Here is a 21710-nt window from a genome sequence, read left to right as displayed (position 1 = left end):
AGAAGCAGACTCCCTGCTGAGCAGGGAGCCCGATGCGGGACTCGATCCTGGGACTCCAGGATCATGGCCTGAGCTGAAGGCAGTCGCTTAACCAACTGAGCCACCCAGATGCCCATATTGCTTGCTTTTTATAGAGAGGAAAATACAGCACAGCGAGAGTCTGTGGTGGCTCAGTCTTACTCAGTGAGTTAGAAACAGAGCCAGGACCAGAACCCAATCACCTGACTGAGAGGATGCAACTTAGTGTAGCCCATGGACATGGAATGTAGAGGTTAAAGCCCAACTTCAGAGCGAGGCAAGCCTCATTCAAATCCTGGCACCCCTGCTTCTGTGTTGTTCAACCCAAGGCATGTCACTCGCCTTTTCTGGGTCTGTGTTCTTATCGGTAAAACGTGTCATAAGCCTGGTATACAGTAGGTGCCTAATAAATGCCATGCTATGCTGTTGTATCCTACATTTCATCCCTCCACTCTTCCCTCAGGTTTTGGGGGAGTCAGGAGCACAAGTGTCTTAGGGGGTTCCCTGGTGAAGTTAAGTCTGACTTCTTGATACCTACTTCCCAACTGGCATGTCCACATTTACTGGTGTCCAGAGAGAATTCACAACTTAAATCCAATGGACCTGTAAGACCAAGCCTTTGAGATAGTGAGTCTGATCACCCCCCTCCCTGTTAATAGATGGGAAAAACTGAAGTGAAGAAAAAAACATGAAGTCCTTCAAATGCACACAGAACAGGATAGAGGGTTGAGGCCAAGTATATGGGCTCTGGTTCAGATGCCCAGGTTCAAATCCCAGCTCTGCTACATGTGAACTGTGGGGCCTTAGGCTCATTATTAGACTTCTGTGCCTTGGTTTCCCCATCTATAAAATGGGATCACATCGTACCTGCTTCATAGGGTTGTTATGAAGATCAGTGCCTGGCACAGGGCAAGTGTTAGCTGTTCTTAATGTGAATATACCCTGCTAAGTCAAGGTATGAGATTTTTCAAAGTTATGTTAGAGCAAAACATAACTACCCAAATTAATTTCTTCCAATTTTAAATTTGATTCTGGTGAAAATATTTTTCCCAGATTCTGGGCACCTGCAAAATGAGGTTTGGATCTCTAGTCTGTATCCCACATGCCATATTACCTTTAATTATGAAAAACCCTTTGTGGGGCTTCAGCCCATGTGCTAGGAGTGCTGGGTGCTCAGCTAGTCAGTTAGGCATGGAGGGAAGTCAGAGGCAGAAGCTTTGGGCAGGCCCTCATTGTAGCCAGGAAGTCAAGATTAGTACAGGCAGAGAAAGTTCATTTACTCATCTCTTCATTTATTTGTCTGGACCTTTCTTTTATGTATGCATTCATTCTCTTGTTTTCCTTTCTTTTCTTTTCTTTTTTTTTTTTGAGATTTTATTCACTTTTTGACAGAGAGAGACACAGGGAGAGAGGGAACAAAAGCAGGGGAAGTGGGAGAGGGAGAAGCAGGCTTCCCGCTGAGCGGGGAGCCCGACGCAGGGCTCCATCCCAGGACCCTAGGATCATGACCTGAGCCGAAGGCAGACCCCTAACAACTGAGCCACCCAGGCACCCCCATTCTGCTGTTTTCACCTGCCAGGCATTTAAATGCATACTTACTGCCTGCTGGATGCATGCAGGCACAGTATATAGATGCAGGTGTAGATAGAGATATAAAAATTATACATATACATATGCTAGTCTGAAGAGGGAGACCAGTGTGAGCCACAGGATAGAAAAGACTTTTCAGAGGAGGATGAAGGATGGAGCATGACCCAGGGAGGGTGTGGGGGTTGAGAAAGAAATCCCTGGGTGGAGAGGGGTGTCCTCGGGTGGGGAGGAAGGTAGAACAGGCAGGGCTTGAGAGGAGAGCAGCCTGCTAGGGCAGATGGTCATGGTGAGGAGGAAGAAGCGGGTAGAAGGAACAGTGCTGTTTTTCCGAACTCTTTTGGGAGGCCCGTTGTCCTCAGATACCACCCCAAGAGAGAGCTGTCTGCCTCAGGTGATTGGAGGCTCCAGATATTTTCTGCTCTCCACTCCCTGGTAAGACTAGTCCTCTTGGAAGGAGGCAGAGGCTACGCGAGGAGAAAGGCAGGCCTGGCTGTCCCCCTGGCTCCCTAATACACTCTGCCTTCTGAGGCCCAAGGCGGGGCAGGGGCTGGTCCTGAGGGAGGGCTCCCTTGGTCCCTGCCTCCGTGGCTGGCACTGGCTCCTCGAGCTCTCGCGGCTGTCACTCTTTCTTGGGCCCTGAGCCCTGGGCCAGCTCAGGCCCCAATGTCTTCCTGGGCTCCGGCCACTCTGACTATGGTGGGGGGCTTTCTAGCAAGTGGCTCTGACGACATCCTTCCCTGCATCCTTCGGCCCTTTGAGGAGAAGCTCCAGCTCCTGACGTTCAAGCTCCCTGCCGAGCCCTCCAGCCTCATCCAAGGCACCCCTGGTTGCGCCCCTCCGCCCCCTCCTGTCCTGCCACACCATTCCTGAGACACCAACGCTGCCACACGACCATTCAAAGCCAGAGATCTAGACTTCCTCTCCGGCCTCCCCATCTTTGCAGTTCCCTCCACACGAAGTGCCATTCATCCCCTGTCTGTCTGTCAAAACACTAAGTGTCCATCCAGCTCCAGATCCAATCTTGCTTCTTCCTCTCTGGTCCTCCAGCTGGGTGGAGTCCCTTTATCTGCCCCCACCCCCCAACACTGCGACCTCCTTTAGGTCCTGCCCAAAGTCACAGTTCCTTGTGTCCAGCACCCATGCCCACCTCATACTGGCCCACAGTGCCAAGACGCACCAATACTCACAGGCAGCCTCCTGTCCCCGAAGCACCTTGGTGGCCTCAAGTGCGTTAGCGCAAGGGAAGGCCAGACGTGAGGCTCTCCACTCTCCTGCCCGCAGCCCAGGCTGCAACACCTCCGATGGGGCGGGTGGCTTCCTCTGTTTCCTGGCAGGGCTGTCTCTGACTGAAATAGCCCCTGCGGGGGCCACCCCCTCCCTACCATCCCCAACACCAAGGCCTGGCGGAAACTGGGGCCTAGAGGAGCAAAGAGGCGGAGAAAATGTCTCCTTCCTGGAACCCTCCCCACCCCAGCAGAGGAAAGACGGTGATGAGGGGGGTAGAGAGGTGGGGGGGAGAACCAGAGGCTGCTGGTCAAAAGCCATTCCCACAGACCCAGCAGCTTCTTTTCTCCTCAGCCCTCTTTCAGTCTTCTCATCTGTCAAATGGGCACGTTGGTGATTAAAGAGCTTTCGGCTCCCCCTTTAGCTGTAACACCCAGAGCGACCTTCCAGTCACTCACTCCCCCAACCATCCCTTTCTCCATTCGTTCACTAGCTCATTCACTGACATGTCCATCCCTCCGCCTGGCAATCCACTTAAGCACTCAGTTACTTGGTCACCTTCTCCTTCCCACCTTCCCTCTCTTCCTTTTCTCCAAAACCATTTACTGAACACCTACTCTATGTCCTCAGATCCTCCCACATACCTCCATTTAGCACTCACTGTCTCCTTCCACATGGCAGGTCTGGAGCTACTGGGAGTGATGGGTATGGGTTGTGGGGATAGAGGTGATGCCCCTGAAAACTCACCTGAGTGAGAGTCTCCCTGCCGGTGCCAAGCCCTTTTCCCACCCCTCCTCACTCCCAAACCAAGACTCACAGCTGTTAGGATGGCCAGAGGAAGTGAGGTGGCTTCTCCTTTTCCCGAGGAGGCGAGCTCCTGTAGTAGAGGCAGCATTTGAGGGGGGTGACCTGGAGGAGGTAGGCTTTGATTGGGAGCAGCTAAGGTAAGTAGGGGAGGCGGGGGACAGGGTCGCACAGGGAAAGAACACTGCCCTGGGCATTTGAGGTCCAGGTTCTTGTTCTACTTTGGCCCTGACTCACGGTGTGGCCCCTACTCACAAGCCCCTTCCCCTCTCTGAGCCCCCTTAGTAGAAGGTGGTCATACTGGCCACCAGCATGTTGTGAGGATGACCTGCCAGAGTGAGGCAGGACCCTTTTTACCCTGGAAGGTGTAAGCACTGAGCTCCCACCCAAACCCATTTTACAGGCAAGGAGATTGGGGAACTGAGTTGGGGCCAAAACTTTGGGTCCAACTGAGAAAATTCAGGTTTTAACTGCTGGGAAACACTTGGTCAGTTGTGCAAGGATTGAGTACCTACCGTTTATTCAGGTCTGTGCTAAGGGCTTGCTTGTGCCTGTTGCACGTGTGGCCTCCTGTTCTGATTTTAGTGCTGCTGGAGCCCCGGAGGGCAAGGAGACCCGGCTGTCAGCCCAGCAACCAGTCCTTTGCTGGGTTCCCAGGACAACCTCCAGTGGTCACCCCTATCACGGTGTCTGTCCCAAGAATGGTAGCAGCTCTGAGGGCTTCCTGGAGGTGTCAGCCTCAGGCCAGGGCTTGAGTCTGAGTTCTTGCTATCTGGGTGGGGCCCAGATGAGAGAGCTCAGATCTTGGGGGTTATGGGTACACCTAGGACAAGTGACCCGGAATGGCTCCTGGAGAAGACATGTCTGTTGCTGGGCCTTAAAGGGCCAGGGGGGCTTGGGTGAATGAAGAGAGAAGAGGGCATCTTAGGCAAGAAGTACACGGGTGGGGAAGGAGCTGACCCCTATGTGAGAAATGAAGAACAGCGTAGCGTGGGATGTGTCGTGTGAAAAGGGGCCTGGTGGGAGGCCTGAGGGGGTTGGTCCGTTGAAAACCTTCAGAACACGGCTTGAGGGGGCTGGCCCTGCTCCCAGGCCTGCCAGGGCTCCGGAGTCCAGCTTCAGCCCTTCCCCACCAGCCTTTCTGGGCCCCAGGCCACTGTGTGTGCTGTTTCCTCTGCCTGGGATGCTTTCCCCCCACTTTCTCCGAATAATTCCTGCTTATCCTTCCTGTAGTTCTCACGTCTCATTCTCAAATGAGAATGACTAGTGGTACCTGCCATCTAGGAGGTTGTAGGACATAAATGAGACCGTGTAGGGGAGGCGTCCTGGCATATGGTATGGACGCAATACACTCTTGTTAACTGAATGAATCCATTCCAGGCCCAGCCTGAATGCCCCCACTTTGGACTCCCTCCGCCCACGGCAGTCCACGCTAATTTCTGGGTCCCCTGCACCCAGTGTCATTTCTTAACAGCCTCCCCTCTGCCGGGGGTTTTCTCTGCAGTTCCGGGCAGGTGGGGGACGAGAGTGTTCTCTCCATTCTACAGATGAAGAAAGTAAGACTCAGGAAAGGTCAGCGAGTTTCCCAAGGTGTCCCAGCCAGGGCACATTTCAATACAAATTCCTTATCCATGGTTTCCCTGAAATCCATGCTTAGAAGTTCAAGGCGGGAAATTCCCAGAGGATTGTCTTTCCTGCACTGAGGGCCTCTGGCCATGAGATGGTGCCAGCAGACTGCCTGGGATGGCCAGTCTCAAGCCTTTTGCTGGCTGCCCTGGGGTGGGGGCTGTGCGGCAGGTCTGCGTATCGCCAAGGCCTCCCCTCTGGGGCTGGCACTGAGCAACCTCAGCCCTGGGCTCCCAGCCTTAGTTCCTCCTGACCCACTCCCCAGCCTTTCTGCTATTTATTCCCATATCAGCTCAAGCCCTGTTCTCAGAGCCTCACCTGGTCCATGTGGCTCACAGGAGCCACTGGGGACATTGGCAGGGGGACAGGGCCAGTGGTGAGCCCTGTCCATCTGAGGTAGAGGCCCCGGGAGTGTTGCCCCAGCACCAGGCATCCACCACCCATCTCCGTTCCGGGTACACCCGTGGCAGAAACACAGAAGTCCCTCACTCCATAGAAGGGACAACCTCTGCCAGTTTCCTTTTTACAGTTCAGGCAACACGTGGGATTGGTTTGTGCCCACAGCAGATGCATTTCAGGATAGACGTAAGGAAAAACTGGCAAGGGTTGAAGCTCCTTGGGCTGCTTGGATCCTATGGCCTCAGGATCCCCTTTAGATGACTCCATAGCTCCTTCCCCATCCCTGCTCCCAGGCCCTCCTATCTGGAAGGGATGAGGAGGCCAGAGGCAGGAGCTGGAAGCCTGAGTCACTGTCTGCCAGCCAGCCAGGAACCAGCCCAGACCAGGCTGGATGTGGGAAGAGGCCTCCTAAACTTGGCCGGCCTGCCTGCTGGGAAATACGGCCTGGAAACCCCCTTGCTTGGCCTCTGGCTTGTGAGCTTAGCATCAAGGGCACAGGATGACAGGGATCAAGACTCAGCTTCCTTCCCCTGGCGAGTCAGACAGACTGGGATCCATCACCAACTTACTGAGTGACCGGGGTAAGCCACCTACTCTCTCTGAACCTGGGTCTCCACATGATAAACAGGTCATGGCGCCTGCTTCTAGGGTTATTATGCCCTCTGTTACAGTCACCAACCCAGTCCCGACCCAGAAGCAGCCAGCCTGGGGCAGGAGTGCCCCTGGAACCCACCTCAAGCCAGCCCGAGGCCAGGTTCCGGACGCCAATGCCCCTGGGCGCTGAGAGGACAGTGGGCAGGGGGCCACACCCACGACTCCTGGAGAAATTTGGGGTTCCCCCCCTCCATGGTATCAGGCCAGCTGTGAAAGCAGGCAAATCTGGTAGGAGACGGGCACGGGGCGGTGGGGGGGGCGAGCAGAAAACTTGATTTCTCTTCTCTTTTTCGACTTCCCCTTCTTACCTCCTACTCAACAGGAATTAAAGCTGGAACTGAAAGCCATTTTGAGTGCAAGGAAGGAGAAGCTGTAGCTTTGGGGAATTTGGGAGTTGAGGCTGCTTCCTTCCATTTCTCTCTGGCCCCTACAGGCTGAGCACAGAGAGAGCCTGCATCTCCTGCACCCTGGCTGTGCACCAGGCCCGTCAGCCGAGCTCATGGAATCCCCACCAAAAGCTGGGCAAATGTTCTTATTGGGCGCTGACCTCACGTCATCACTGTGCAAAATGCCCCACCTCATTTACTCTTCACAGTTTCCACCTCTGCTTTACAGATGAGGAAGCTGAGGCTTGGCAAAGTTAGCAAGAGGTTCTCTCTTAGGAAGGTGAGTGAAGAGGTCAGTGACCATGGTGGCCCCAGGTGGGCACAGGGCTGAGAAGGCCCAGGGCAGCCTCAGGGCTGGGGGATTGTGGGGGAGAGAACAGGGGCCCGGAATGTCCCAGGGATGGGGCAGCCCCTGACAGAAGGAGAGTCCATGGTGCCGGCTTTCCAAGTCCATGCCCATGGGCTGCCGCACGTCCTGCCCAGGGCTCTGGAAGATCCCAGCACCTTCCTTTTCGCTGGAGCAGTGGTCCCTCATGAGAGGGTCTCTGTTTCTTGCCTGGACCCCGTTTTTGAATTTTTTTACTCCCCCCTCCCCCCGCTGAAGAGGTACGCCGCTTGGATTCCCCTTCATGCAAGAACCTGCTGTTGACCTGCAAGAAGTCTAGTTGGCTGACAGCCTCTTTTGGTGACTTCAGGACCCACCCATCCTCCCAGATAACCAGGCTCCAGTTCTCTGGGGAAGGGAGGGCCCAGGTCCAGCTATCTGGCCTGTCCCGCAGGCAGTCGCTGTTCTCCTCCGCAGTTCCTTCCACCCAATTCCCAGACTGCCTCTCACGATGATGGCCTGTCTCCTGTTTTTCCTTGAGGGGATCCCCTCCTTCCCCTCCTCAAGTCTTGACAATCTGGGAGTGGTGGCCCTGTGACCTCGGCCTGTCCATGAAAGAACAGTGGGCTCCTCAGGCCCTGTAACTGGCTCAGGGGTGGATGGGTGACCTTCGCGGGGTGCCTCAGAGTCCATTTTGGAGATTTTGCTGGAACACTGGGGAGGAGGCAGGTTTTCCATGGGGTTTGCAAAGCTGGTTGGAAGTGAGCCTGGAGCTTCTAGAGCCAGGTGAACTATATACCAGCTATTGTCCTATGCATTGTTGATACTAACACCAGGAAGGAAACTGTGCAAAATAAAGCCAAGGGATGGCAGAGTTGAGAAATGAGAATATATAGGTTTGCAAGAATACCACTGAGTGCCTGGTTCCACTTACGCCTAAAGCTTTATCTTCCACTGGACTTTCTGATGGCATGAGCTGAAAAATTCCCTTGTTGCTGCAGTCCATTTGACCTAGGATTCTGTAATTTATTTTATTTTTTTAAAGATTTATTTATTCATTTGAGAGAGCGAGAATGAGAGAGAGCACATGAGAGGGGGGAGGGTCAGAGGGAGAAGCAGGCTCCCCGCTGAGCAGGGAGTCCGATGCGGGACTCGATCCCAGGACTCCAGGATCATGACCCGAGCCGAAGGCAGTCGCCCAACCAACTGAGCCACCCAGGCGCCCAAGGATTCTGTAATTTAAAATCAGGAGTCCTGCCTATAGACCTGCACCTGCTCCCTCCATGTCTCCTCTCCTCTTCCACATCACATGTTCACAGGGTCATCCCTGGAACCCTAACATCCCTTCAGGGGAGGCTGGAACTAGCCATGTACCTGGAGGCCACCAGCAGAGGGGCTGATGGGGACTGAGGGACTCTCAGGTCAGGCCTGATCCCGATGGGGCTGTGAGGGAGGCCCCCCAATTCATTTCCCCTGAGGGGAGCCCCTCTTCCAGCAGCAACCAGAGTAACCACTGTGTCATCTCAGTAGCTCCTGGGCAGGAGCCTGGAAAGCTGGAAATCCAGCTTCTAGTCCTGGATTTATCACGCACCTGCTGTGGGACCCTGAGAAGTTCACTGCACCTCCCCAAGCCTCACTTTCCTGAGCTACTTCACGGTAGCTGTGTAGTTTCTTGGCCACCGAGCTAAGTGCTTTTGCTGCAAGATCTCATTTGCTTTTACTACAGCCCTGCGTGGTGGAGTGTCTTATCCCCATTTGCAGACGAAGAAACAGGCTTAGAGAAAGCTGGTGGCTTGCCTAAGGTGACACAGTGAGTCATGGCAAGCCGGGACTAGGACACAGAACTGAATGTTGATAAAGTCTGTGCTCAGGAAGAGAGGCAACATTCCTCTGTATGTGAAAACTGAGGCCAGAAAGATTAGGAACTTGCCCAAGGTGCACTGTAAACCTACCATGCCACCCTGCCACTCAGGAACACAGTGGCCTGAGATAGGACACAGAACTGGGGGCCAAGAGTCCGGGCAGAAAAGACCAGCCTGAGAGTCAATGTCAGCCAGACTCCCTCCCTTCTCTAACTTGGTTAGGAATTGGGGACAAAGTCTGCTTTGCCTTTGGGGTCCCAAAGACTAGTACAGGCTCCAGCTCCCGAGTGGCACTGGGAAATGTTGAAGGAGTGAGCCTAGTCTGTAAAAATGAGCCACAGGGCTCTGTCCTTGGTGCTGGCTCGATTAAAAGAAAAAAAATCTTTGTCTGGTTGATGACAGGGAAGACTTGTCAGGGGGAATGAAGGTAATGACTGCAGGAGTAGCACCTCTGCCCCTACCTGGGTCCCCTCGACTCCAGCTCTCAGGAAGGGCAGACCGCCACCACTGCCTGAGTGTTCACTGTGGATTGTCATCCTGCCCATTTCAGACACAGACCCTAAGGTCCCAAAGGTAGGCAGCTTTGTCCACAGCTCTCACAGGTAAGGTCTGGGTGTGGGGGAAGTGTCAGAGAACCTCTTACCTCCCATGAAAGGCAGCTCCCTTGCCTTGCTCCTGCTCTGACCATCCCCAGCACCTAAGTCCACCTGGCAGAGAGAGGAGACCCAACTGGGCCCCAGAGCCTAGGGGTCTATGACAGGGCTCTGAGTTCTGGACTCTCAGGGCCAGAGGGGCCTTAAGAGAATTTGACCCAGAGCTCTCCCCAGCCCTTCAGAGAAGGAGGCTCCCTGAAGCCTCTTTGACAGGACTTGTCTGGCCTCTATTTGCATACTTCCCATGACAGGGAACTCACTCCATCTCTCCCAGGCCGCTACATGCCACCAGGAGAAAGCTCTCTGGGAGATGTGCTTCATCACACAAAGCCCTGATCTCTGCCCCTAGCCACTGTTTCCCCTCCCCAGTCTGGCCTGCTTCTGGGGTTACAGAGCTCGGCTGCCCCCAAGTCCCAGGACACCCTGCAGAGAGTGTCCCACGATTCATCAGCCGGTCTTCATTCCAACAGGCTAAATCCAGTGCTCTTGTCCAGGCCCAGGAAACCTCATGGTAGAGCTCATAAACCAGACATGAGGCCAGGGAGCCATGACCATTTCCAAATCTGAAGACAAAACCTTTGCTTGGGGCTTGTAAAGGGGGCATGGTCTCCTTCTTACCATTTTGAGAGGATAAACCTGAGCAATCCCCCAAAGCTTAGTATCTTGCCAAGGCCACCCATCAGTTGGTGGTCTTCCAATTGGCCAGAGTGCCTTCCACCAAACCCCAAATCCTCACCCTCAAACATCAGGCATGTAGGACTGGGGTCCCATTTGTGGCCAACCTGGTGTGGGAGGAGCCATGCTGTGTAGGCATCTGAGGGGTGACCTGGGAGGAGGAAGTCAAAGGCAGGGCAACCTCCTGACTCAAGGGATCAGCAGTGACACAGGCAGTTCCTGCCGCAGAGTGTGTTGCTGCGTGTGGCGCGGGTACGAGGACCACTGGGCAGACGTCACCTCCTTCAGGTGGCCCCTCAAACGATACATTCTCCATGAGGCCTTCCCCCAACACACTAGCTAAAATGGCAACTTCCCACCTTAGACATGCGCACTTCCTACTCCCCTTCTCCACTATATTTTTCTCCATAGCATTTATCATATTTTAACATACGATTCTGTTCATTTGTTTGCTTACTGTCTGTTTCCTCCCACCAGAACATAAACTCCACCAGGGCAGAGTTTTTTATGTTTTATTCACTACTACATGGCCAGTGCTTAGGATGGTACCTGACACAGAGAAGATACTCAATAAATATTTGTGGGATGGATGGATGGACGGATGGATGAATGAATTTCTGGGCGTGACTCAAGAATGTCTACACAGAAAGGACTTAGGGGCAGAAATGTGACTGGGGGCAAAGGGGGCTATGTGTGATATTATGCTTGTATTGCAAACTACAGTTTATACTTACAGTAGGTTTACTGGCTGTATCAGGGGCTGATAGAGACTTCAAAGCCACCGTGGGTCTTCTCTCTCTGGCTGTGTATGTGAGAGATTCAGGCTGTGAATAGTCCCAGCTGAAAAGGGTAAAGAGGACATGGCCTGGTGGCCCTGGGCTGCCTGCTTCTCCCTCCTGCCCTGTCTGAGGTCTTCCCTGGCACCCCTCCCCTGACACTGGCCCTGTTCCATCCTGCTGTCCTCCCAGAGTCTCCCAACCTCTACACCATCTCTCCCTCTGCACCAGGGCCTCTGATGTGGAGGCCTCCAGCACCCTGGGCCAGCATCTTCCTGGCCGCACTCCCTTCTCTTGCCAGCCTGGAGCTCTACCTCAGGACCTGGGGTTCCTGTGAACACAGCCAGTCGTGTGGATCCCTCGTTCCCAGCACCAACAGACTGCTTGGTCCTGCACTGTGGAGTTGTGGCTAGAGGATGTGACTCAGCAGAGAGCCCTGAGGCCCCACCGACTGGGTCACCACCCCACTTGGCCGAGTCCCCAAATTTCTGACTGTCCTGGAACAGTCCCTCTCCCATCTCTTCCAAGAGCCTTTGCCCCATTTTTCTTGTCAGCCCTACCCTCAACCCCAACAGCCTTCGATTCCTCCTTCAGAGCAAAGAGTGCCATTTCAGAAGGGCCTCCTTCAACCTTCCTGGCCATCTAAATAAACTTGAATCTGTTCGGGGTCTCTCATTCCTCCTAGGCCCCAGGCGGCCTCCTGCAGTGCTGATCCCGCCCTCTGCCCAATCCTTCCCCTCAGCCCACAACACACCCCATCCTCTCATGCCACCAGCTGTGCTTCTTCCTTCACAGTCCAGCTTGTCCTTGAGTCCTCTGCCTCCCATCCTCCCTCTCTGCCCTCATTTCTCACACCTCTACAATCTGCCCAGGACACCTCACACAGGGAGCCTTTGGGCCAGCTCAGGGAAGAGGGATGGGCACCCTGTCTTTCTAGGTGAGGCTGGCGAGATGGGACCCTGGGAACCAGTGACAATCTGAGCTCCATCCCGAGAAAATCTCAGAGGTGATCTTGACATGGGAAAAAACAGGCCACTGTGAGGTCACTTGGGTTCATTTGTTTGCTTACTGCCTGTTTCCTCCCACTAGAACATAAACTCCACCAGGGCAGAGTTTTTTATGTTTTATTCACTACTACATGGCCAGTGCTTAGGATGGTACTGGTTGGGGGGGGGGGCGGGGGGGGCGGGAAGCTGTCTCTGTGACTTCCAGGAATGGGCCTGGACTCTTCTGGGAATTTGAAGTGGGGCTCAGGCTGTGCAGTGGTACCTCCTGAACGTCTGTTTAGGAGGCAGCTGGGGATTCTGGAGGGGCTAGATGAGGGGACAGACACCGTGATATTGCTCATGACATGGGCTTGAGAAAACATCGCAAAATAGTAAGGGCTGTTGATCATGGAACAGGTGAGGGTGGGGGGCAAAAGTTCCCCCAAGCTACCCCCCAGCATCACCCCAGTCATAGGAAATATGAGGATTCATTCCAGAACAGGTCTCTGCTCAGAGCTCCCTGGAAAACCCAGAGTTCTTCAAACCCCGTTAATGGGGTTTCTTCCATGTGGTCCCATACACCCCCCCATTCTATCCTCCACCCAAGGTCAGTTAGATCCAACCGCCCATTCCTGGCACCTGCACCCCTCTGCCACCTGCACCCCTCTGCCACACATCGCTGTTCCCCCTGCAGAGCTTGGCTCCTCTCAGGCCTGGACCCTGTCCTGGCTCCACAGCTCACAAGCAGTGGTTTTACCTCTCTGAGCCTCAGGTCCTTCAGGAAAATAGAGATAATCATACCCACCTCATGGCAGTGTTGGGGCTCGAATGAAGTAATGGATCTGGAACACCTAGCCTGTATCTAGAGCAAGTAGGTATTCACTCCATGAGGCTTCTATTACCATTCGTAATTTCATCACAGCCCAGCTGAGAAATGGCCTCACTTATCGCCTTTGCTTATTTACCCATTCATTCATTCATTCATTCACTCTTTTGACATGTATTTGTAGGAAGCCTTACAATGCTTAGAGACTTCACTGGGCTCTGATCCCAGTCCTTGAGGAGCCCCAGCTGGTGGAAAAGACAGATGAAGGGGTCTTCATCTGTCACAGGAAGACAGAGGAGGCCCATATCCTTGCCTGGGGTATCAAGGAAGGATCCCTGGAGGAGGCGATTCTGTGGTGGAATGTAGACAGAAAAGGGGAGGTGTTTCTGGCAGAGAGGCCTGCTGGAGATATGAGGGCACAGGGTAACTGCAAGTGTTTGTGTTTGCAGGAGGCGAGGCTGAGAGATCATCTGAGCCAGGTCCCCACAGGCCTCGAATGCCAGGCTACAAATTTGGCCTCTGTATTGTGGGTGCCAACCAAGGAGCCCTCGGCTGTGTGTAAAGCAGGCTAGAGGTGTGATCAATTTTGAGATCAGGAGGTCTCTTACGCTGCTGGATGGAGGGTGGGATTGAATATGGTGAGAGTCCAGGTCAGAGACAGTAGGGCACCAAGTGGGGTCCTGGCTCCAGGGCTGGCATAGTAGGGCCAAATCAGGGACCTTGAATGCCAGGCTCACAGCCCTCTTCTATACACCCCTTCACAAGCCCTGACAGCCAGAGTGCTAAAAAGACAGATTGGAAGGGGGGCAGGTTCTCAGAGATGCCTGGTCCAGCCCTCAGGTCACAGCCAGGAATCCACGGCCCAGAGCAGGCAAGAGGATGGCCTACAGCCCTCAGGTGAGACCATGGAGGGGTGGGCTTCTGCCCCTGTACCCTGTTCTCAAGGCTGCTGTTCCAATCTGACTCTCCTCTCCTGGGTAGATGAAGAGTCCAGAAGGATAGCTTGCTCCAACTGCCAGGCCCATGTAGGCCCTCTCCTCTCCTCTCCTCTCCTCTCCACCTGGGGAGGGGAGCCCTTAGAGCTTCCTGAGTTCTCTCTTGCATTTCACACCCATTCTGCAGCTGAGGAGATTGAGGCCCAGAGAAGAGAGGCATTCAGCTCCTTTGATAAACACGGCTCTCTGGGCCTTGAGGTGGGTGTCAGGTGTGGGAGATGGAATACCTGGGTCCTAGTCCCGGCCCTGCCAGTGGGCAGCTGGATTCATGATTCTTGAGGAGACTCAGCCGGTGAGGGGTGGAGCCCCTACAGCACAAGCCTCTGGCCCTGGCCGGCCCTTGTGCCCAGCACTGTTCCCTGGGGGGCACCCCCCCTTCCATACCAGCCTGTGTTTCGGCAAGGCGCAGCTGAGGAGGACCAAACAGGAAGAAACCATGTGGTATCTGCTCCAGGGAACTGTGGGCCCAGGCTGGTGCCTTCTCTGGGCCAGGTCCCTCCCTGCCCAAGGGAGTCGGATGATCTCATCAGCACAGCTCAGCCAGGCCATGCCCTTGTCCTCAGCCCCACCAGCTCTCCCGGGGTTGGGTGGGTGAAGAGGCCTGGCTCTGCTCCTTGGAGCTTACAGACAGTGACCAAGCCTCCTCAGTGTCTGGGCTTCTGCTTGACTTGGACCCCACCCAGGGACGGGGATAGGCTGGGGGGAGCATGTGGGACTGCATGGGGGATATGGTTACTGACTGTTTAAAGTGGTTAGCGCCAGGTGCCTGCCAGCCTCCAGCCTCACCCACAGAGGCCAGTGGGGGCAGGGCATGCCCATTGCCACTTCCCACTTGAAATCAATCACCAAGCCTCACATCTGTCAAACTGTCCCCTTATCTCATCCTGTGGTCCCTGACTCAGCCTAGACCACATCCACCCAATGCTCTGTCGTCCATCTCCCCAGCAGGTCCATCTTCTTTTTGCAGCCAGAGGGATCTTTGCTCAGCAAAACTCTGACTTCCATCACGCCCCTGCCTAAGCATTTTATGGTTCCCCAGGGCCTGGGGATAAAGGCAAATCAAGGCCCTGCTGACATCTTTGTTCTTAGCACTCACCCCTGTCCCTCACACGCAAGATGCAGGGCCCAGAGCTACTTTCAGTTCCTGGGACCTTTGCTCCTCACTCAGTACTCTTTCCACCGCCCCTGGATCACCCTCTCTTCACATATGCCACTGGCCGACTCCCGCTACAAGCTCAATGACAGAGGAGATCCATGTCCTGCCCTCAGGCGCTCAGTGTAGATGAGAAACCTGAAGACCCATAATCTGAGGCAGGCATCCATGCTCCAGACTCCTGCAGGAGCCCAGGCAGGGGGAAGAGATGGTTCTGCAGGCAGGGAAGGCTCCGTGCAAGAGGCAGCAACGAAATGGCCAAGTGTATATGGAGGCAACGGCATTTCTGGCAGAGGGAACAGCAAGGGCTGAGGCTAGATGGGGCATGTTGAAGGGTGCTGAACATGGCAGGAGCTGCCCGTGTACCAGCAAGTGTGGCTGGAGAAGAGGCGAAACGAACACTACTAATGATACAGTTATTGAACCCTTACTGTGTGCCAGATGTACCATACTCCACTCAATCCTCATAGTGGCCCTGTGAGAGAAGACTGGTATTATCTCCATTTAATCCCTCAAGTGGGGCTGTTAGCTGACTTACCCAAGGTAGCACAAGTGGAAAGAATGGCTACTGGGCTAGGACCCCAGGCAGGCTGGCTCCAGAGGCACACATTCTAAGCTCCTACAATGCATTAGGGCTGGAGTAGGGAGGTTCTCAGGTGCCAGGGAAATCCAGCCCCTCCATTCTCTGCCCAATCTGCCTGGGACCCAGCTTGTCTGGGGCTCACCCTCCCACGAGTCACGGGGCTCCCTCCAGGGAAGGAAGTCTTCAGGGAGCAACTAAAAGGATTCCTTCTACTTCTCCCAGGGCTCCCCATGGGAAGTCTGAGGTGAGGGATGCCCTTTCCCAGAGCTCTTCTGGGGAGGAATGTTCGCCTGTCAAGCATTTCTTGCTGTGGGGAGCTCCCTCCCCCACTGCATGGTAATCTTGTGCATTCGAAGTGGGCACCTGACCCAGAGCTGACCAGTTAGGGCATCCATACAGACCCCTTACCAATGACTGGTTTAGGGGAAACCAATCAAAGTTTGTTCCAGAAATTTTGGTGGAACCAGTATGAAAGTTTCTCTCCCTTTTCCTCTAGGATTATTAGTTGTGAGGGCCATGGAAGCCTGGTGCTTCTAGAAAGAACTTGCAGGGGAACTTAGGAAGCAAGTAGAAAGTTAGGAGAAAGAATACAAAAAGAGTGGTGATGGTATCATTGTAACTGCTAGATTTAGCCACGCCTGATCTAGGTCTACCTTCGACTTTTCCTGTACATTAACGTATTATACCTTTCTTGCCTAAACCAGTTACATTTGTCACTGGCGATCAAAGCAGCCCCAACCAATAGGACACCAAAAGTACAGGCAACAAAAGAAAAAACAGATAAATTGGATTTCATCAAAATTTAAAACTTTTGTGCATCAAAGGACATTACCAACAGAGTGAAAAGGCAACTCACAGAATGGGAGAGATTTGCCAATCATGTATCTGAAAAAAAGATGAATATCCAAACTACACAAAGAACTCCCACAACTCAATAACAAAAAAACCCAAATAACCCAATTCAAAAAATGGCAGAAGACTTGAATAGACATTTCTCCTAGGAAGACACACAGATGGCCCATAAGCACAGGAAAAGATGCTGAACATCACTCATCATTGGGGAGATTCAAGTCAAAACCATAATGAGATACCACCTCACACTCATTATTAGGAGGGTTACTTTCAAAAAACGAGGAAATAGCAAGTACTGGTGAGGACATGGTCCTTGTGCAGTGCTGGTGGGAAAGCAAAATGGTGAGGCTGCTGTGAGAAACAGTATGGCAGTTCCTCAAAAACAAACAAACAAAAAACAACCCATAGAACGGCCATAGGATCCAGCAGTTTCACCTCTAGGTAAAAATAATTGAAACTTATTTTTAAACAGACTCAAACAGATATGTATACACCAACGTTCACAGCAGCATTATCCACAGAAGCCAAAAGGTAGAAACAACCTAAAGGTCCATCAGCAGTGGAATGGATAAACAAACAGTCATCTATACATACAACAGAACACTATTCAGCCTTAAAAAGTAAGGAAATTCTGACATATGTTATAGTATTGATGAACCTTGAAAACATTATGCTAAGTGAACTGAACCAGACACAAAGGACAAATACTATATGATTCCGTCTATATAAGGTACCTAAAACAGTCAAATTCATAGAGATGGAAAGAAGAACACTAGTTACCTGGGGCTGGGGGAGAGAGAAATGGGGAGTTATTATTTAGTGGGTACAGTGTTTCAATTTGGGATGACAAAAAAGTTCTGGAGATGGACGGCGATTTTGATTACACAACAATGTACTTAATGGCATTGAACTGTGTGTTCAAAAAGGGTTAAAATGGTAACTTATACATGTGGTGTAAGAAATATATTTTTGGGGGGCGCCTGGGTGGCTCAGTTGATTAAACAGCCGACTCTTGGTTTCGGCTCAGGTCATAATCTCAGGATTGGTCGTGAGATCAAGCCCTGCATCAGGCTCCGTGCTCAGTGGGGAGTCTGCTTGAGATTCTCTCTTTCCCTCTGCCCCTACCCCCGCTCGTGCATGCTTTCTCTAGAATAAATATATATATATATATATATATATTTTTTTTTTTTTTTGGTCTTTGTCCCTGATTCCTGACATAGAGCTCCTAAATTCCTTGGAATTTCCTGAATAATAGGAGCATCTTTTGTTCTATCGAGTTGACTCTTGGCAGGCCCCTGAATCATTTCAGGATGGGGGCTGATTGCCAGAAAGAACAAACCTTGATTAGAAACTTAGAACTTTCAGCCCTGCTCCCTAATCTCCTGGGAAAGGAAAAGGGCTGGAGATTGGGTCAGTTGCCAATGGCCAGTGATTTAAGCAATCATGCCTATGTAATGCTGCCTCCATAAAAAACCCAAACTGGCAGGATTTGGAGAGCTTTGAGGTTGGTGAACACATCAGAGTGCTGGGAAGATTCTGCCCCTTCCCTCATACCTTACCCTATGAATCTCTTCCATTTGGCTGTTCCTGAGTTGTATGCTTCATAACAATCTGAGCCTGGGTGTCTCAGTCGGTTAAACGTCTGCCTTCGGCTCTGGTCATGATCCTAGGGTCTTGGGATTGAGTCCCACATCAGGGTCCCTGCTCAGTGGGGAGTCTGCTTCTCCCTCTCCCTCTGCCCCTCCCCCTGCTTGTGCTCTCTCTCTCTAAATAAAATCTTAAAATAATAATAATAATAATCTGGTAATAGTCCAATAAAGTGCTTTCTTGAGTTCTGTGAGCCATTCTAGCAAATTATCAAACCTGAGAAGGACGTTGTAGGAACTCCTGAGTTACATCCAGTCAGTCAGAAGCATGAGAGGTCCAGGACTTGTGACTGGCAACTGAATGGAGGGGTGGCAGTCTTGTCCTGTGGGACTGAACCCTTCACCTATGAGGTCTGTGCTACCCCCTCAGAGTTGGTGTCAGAACTGGCTGGCGTCAAGAGGGAAAAACCCTACACATTTGGTGATGCCTTCCTCTGGGGCAAAGGTCAGGCAGGCTGACTGCCCACGGTGAAAGATTTCAGTTGCCTCAGATCCAGGTTCCTTTCCTGGAATGCAACCCTCCACGTGTGCAGGTGTTACTTGGCCTTGTGTTCTATTGCCCTTGTGGGACCTGGGGCTTGACGAGCCAGTGCTAATCCTGACATTCTCCCTGCTTCTGTTGCTGAGGAACAAAGTTCTCCACCTGCAACCAGGAGTCAGGTCTTCTGCCAGCATCCGTTAAAATGCAGTAGGTTAACCTGTCAGCTTGGATGTGTGGTAACATCACAGGCCCTTCACAGTTCTCGAAGCTACTTGCATCAGAATCTCAGGTGGGAGATGGAGGGAATTTGTGTTTTTAACAATTTATTATGATAGTCAGCCGACTCAGGCTTGGAGGAATCTTGCTCTAGAGTGAAGCCCTGGGAGAGCTGGTTTTCCTACGAAGCTGGCACTTTCCTCCTCGGGGAGGCTCCATTTCCCTTTTTGTTCCAGCTGCTAGGAAGCTCACAGTCGAATTTCCCTGTGCTTCTGCCTTAGCGTCCACATTAGCCTCAACCTTCTGTGTCACTTGTATGTTCCTGCTTCTGTTTTCTGAATAATCAATATGTAATTCACCTACCATAAAATTCACACTTTCAAAATGTACAATTCACTGGCTTTTAGTATATTCGCAAGATTGTGCAACCATCCCCACTACCTAATTTCAGACTGTTTTCCTTACCACAAAAGAAATCTTGTACCCGTTTGCACTTCTCATTTCTCTCTCCCTCCATCCTGTGGAAATTAGTTACCTACTTTCGGTGTTTACGGATTTGCTGATTCTGGAGACTTCATGTAAAGGGAACCATATACGTGCCATTTTGTTTCTGTCTTATTTCACTGAGCATAATGTCTTTAAGATTCATACATGTTGTAGCATGGATCAGAATTTCCTTTTTACAGGTGAATAATATTCCATCGGAGAGATACACCATGTTTTGTTTACCCATTCATCAGTTGATGAACATGTGGGTTGTTTCCGCTTTTTGGCTATTACGGATAACACAGCTATGAACATTTGTACGTAAGTTTTTGCATGGATACATGTTTCCAATTTTCTTGGGTATATGCCCAAGAGAGGAATTGCTGGATCCTACAGTAACTCTACATTTAAGTTTTTGAGAAATTGCCAAACTGTTTTCCAAAGTGGCCGTACCACTTCACATTCCCAGCAGCAATGTATGAGGGTTCGAATTTCCCTACATCCTCCCCTACACTTGCTACTATCTGTCTTTTCCATTATAGCCACCCAAATGGGTGTAAGGTGGTATTATGTTGTGATTTTGATTTATATTTTCCTAATTACTCCTTTTTTATGTTGTCATTCACATTTTACCATTTTATTTTATGTATTTCTGATCTGAGGCCTGACATCTTTTACGGAATGAGTACCCCATGGAGTAGGAGAGTCATGGGTTTCAGGGCTAGACTTTCGCAGGGCTCTCCCTCTGCTTCTATTAGCTGTATGACCTTGAATGAGTTATGCAACACTCTGAGCCTCAGGTTGCCCACTTATTAAGCAGGTTCCGGTATTTGACTTTCATGGTTGTTGTTGTTACTGTAAAGATACATCTATGATACAGCTGTGGAGTAGGACTGGCACAAAGTAAGTCCTCCATGAATCTCACTAGGCCTGGGACTCTGACAGGAAGGTTTCCAGCTTGGTCAGGAAACCCAGGATGGGGGCTGTCGGATTTTGACCCAGTATCTGCTTTATTCTAGCAACTTTTTACAACAGAGGCATTTCAGGCTGCCTCACACATCAGTCTCTCCAAGTCTCTGTTTCCCCTTTGGGACATGAGAAATGAAACTGTGCCCCGTGATGTCAAAGGTTGGCGAATCTGTAGGGTTCATCCTAACATCTTACAAGTTCTGTCTCTCGCCTCAACCATCAGACTAGCTGCTGCCTAAAAGACTATCTCCTCCCTCAGATGAAGGGCTCTCCACGGTGAGGAAGGAAGTGAATTAAAACTTCCTAAGGACCTACAGTAATGCTATGTGCCTGATCTTATTTACCACTCTGTGAATTGGTCAGGTATGCTCTATCATCCCATTTTATAGGTGGGGAAACTGAAATTTCAAGAAGTTAGATAACTTGTCTAAGATCACACAGCCAGCAAATGCTGGTGCCTAGGTTCAAAAACCCAGCTCAGATTTCAACATCTCATTTCTTTTCCTCATCCAGAGTGTTCCCCCCCACCTCTGCCCCTTAATAGGAGGTGCTCAGGAAACTTCGCTGACCTCAATGGCTGGTTCTCAACCCCCTGGCTTGCCAGAGACAATGTCATCCCTTTGAGCTGAGATCTGTCTCCTAGACACCAGAGGTCAGCTCACTCCTGGGGCCACAGAACAGCCCTCGCTCTGTCCCAGGCCCCCCAGACAAGTGCTGCGCTGGGAGTCAGGATGCCAGGCTTCTGTCCCCACTACTACAGGCTTAAGCCACCCAGGCCTCAGCACTCTTCCCAAGTTGGCTAAGCAGAAAGTTGTATCTACTCACTCCTGGGTCCCTGGCGTCCGGCACAGGGCTGGGCCATCTCCACAGACCCATAGCTGCACGGGCCTGCCCTCCCATGGGAGTTGTTAGTGACAAGGCCAGCCCTAGGGCAGGGAGAACAGGAGGATACCTGCATTTGTCCAGGCTGGGGCTCTGGCCTTTCCCAGACATGCCAACAGTCAGAGAGGAAGAGTTAGAGCTGGGCCAGCAGTACCCACCCCAGACTGAAATAGAAATGCATTTCAGAGACAAATGGGGAAATGGGCCCAGAACCAGAGGAGTGGGGTGGAGTGTCACTGGGGAGAACCCTGAAGACACAGCTTCCTGAAAGTCTTGTCTTGGCCTCTGCTACAGCGAGCACTAGTTGCCAGACTCTGCCAACTCATCCCTCCTCCGGGGAGGACAAACTCGAATCCCAGGTCCCACACTCTAACTTCTCTGAACCACAGCCTCCTCAACTGCAAAACGGGGATAACAAGAAGCTTGGCTGCATTCGTCAGCTCAATCCAAGCACTTTGGAGCACTCGGCACATAGTAGGTGCTCAATAAACGGCAGCCATTGCTATCCTCACTTCACCTGCTCTTTCAGCTCAATACTGACCGAGTGATTCATTCATTTGCTCTTTCCTTCACTTATTCATCCAGCCAACCAGCCAGCGCATGCCCCCTAGGTGAGTCACAACAGTTAAGAATAAAGTCTCCT

The 21710-nt window shown here is 51.9% G+C and overlaps 1 protein-coding gene across 6 annotated transcripts in view; it reads right to left on the bottom strand.

The window, feature by feature from the left end:
- Window positions 1-21710, bottom strand: part of P2RY6 (pyrimidinergic receptor P2Y6) — a 35358-nt gene that overhangs the window by 2568 nt on the left and 11080 nt on the right. Inside the window, exons 2-3 of one of the 6 annotated variants that reach the window (XM_081798795.1) lie at window positions 3650-3741; window positions 557-621 (exon numbers count right to left, since the gene is read on the bottom strand). The exons of 1 other annotated variant lie outside the window; for it this stretch is intronic. Coding sequence is in view for 4 of the 5 variants with exons in the window: in XM_031024961.2 (XP_030880821.1) it covers window positions 557-621; window positions 2796-3153 (423 nt within the window). In the remaining variant the exon portion in view is untranslated. 4 more of the 6 variants (XM_081798794.1, XM_031024961.2, XM_081798793.1 and 1 more) reach the window with 4 other exon arrangements.

Source organism: Leptonychotes weddellii, chromosome 11 (genome assembly GCF_054177405.1).
Source record: "Leptonychotes weddellii isolate Sample4059 chromosome 11, ASM5417740v2, whole genome shotgun sequence".
NCBI classification, from domain to species: domain Eukaryota; kingdom Metazoa; phylum Chordata; class Mammalia; order Carnivora; family Phocidae; genus Leptonychotes; species Leptonychotes weddellii.
The sequence above is the reverse complement of the archived record's forward strand: the minus strand, read 5'-3'. Positions and strand labels throughout refer to the sequence as shown.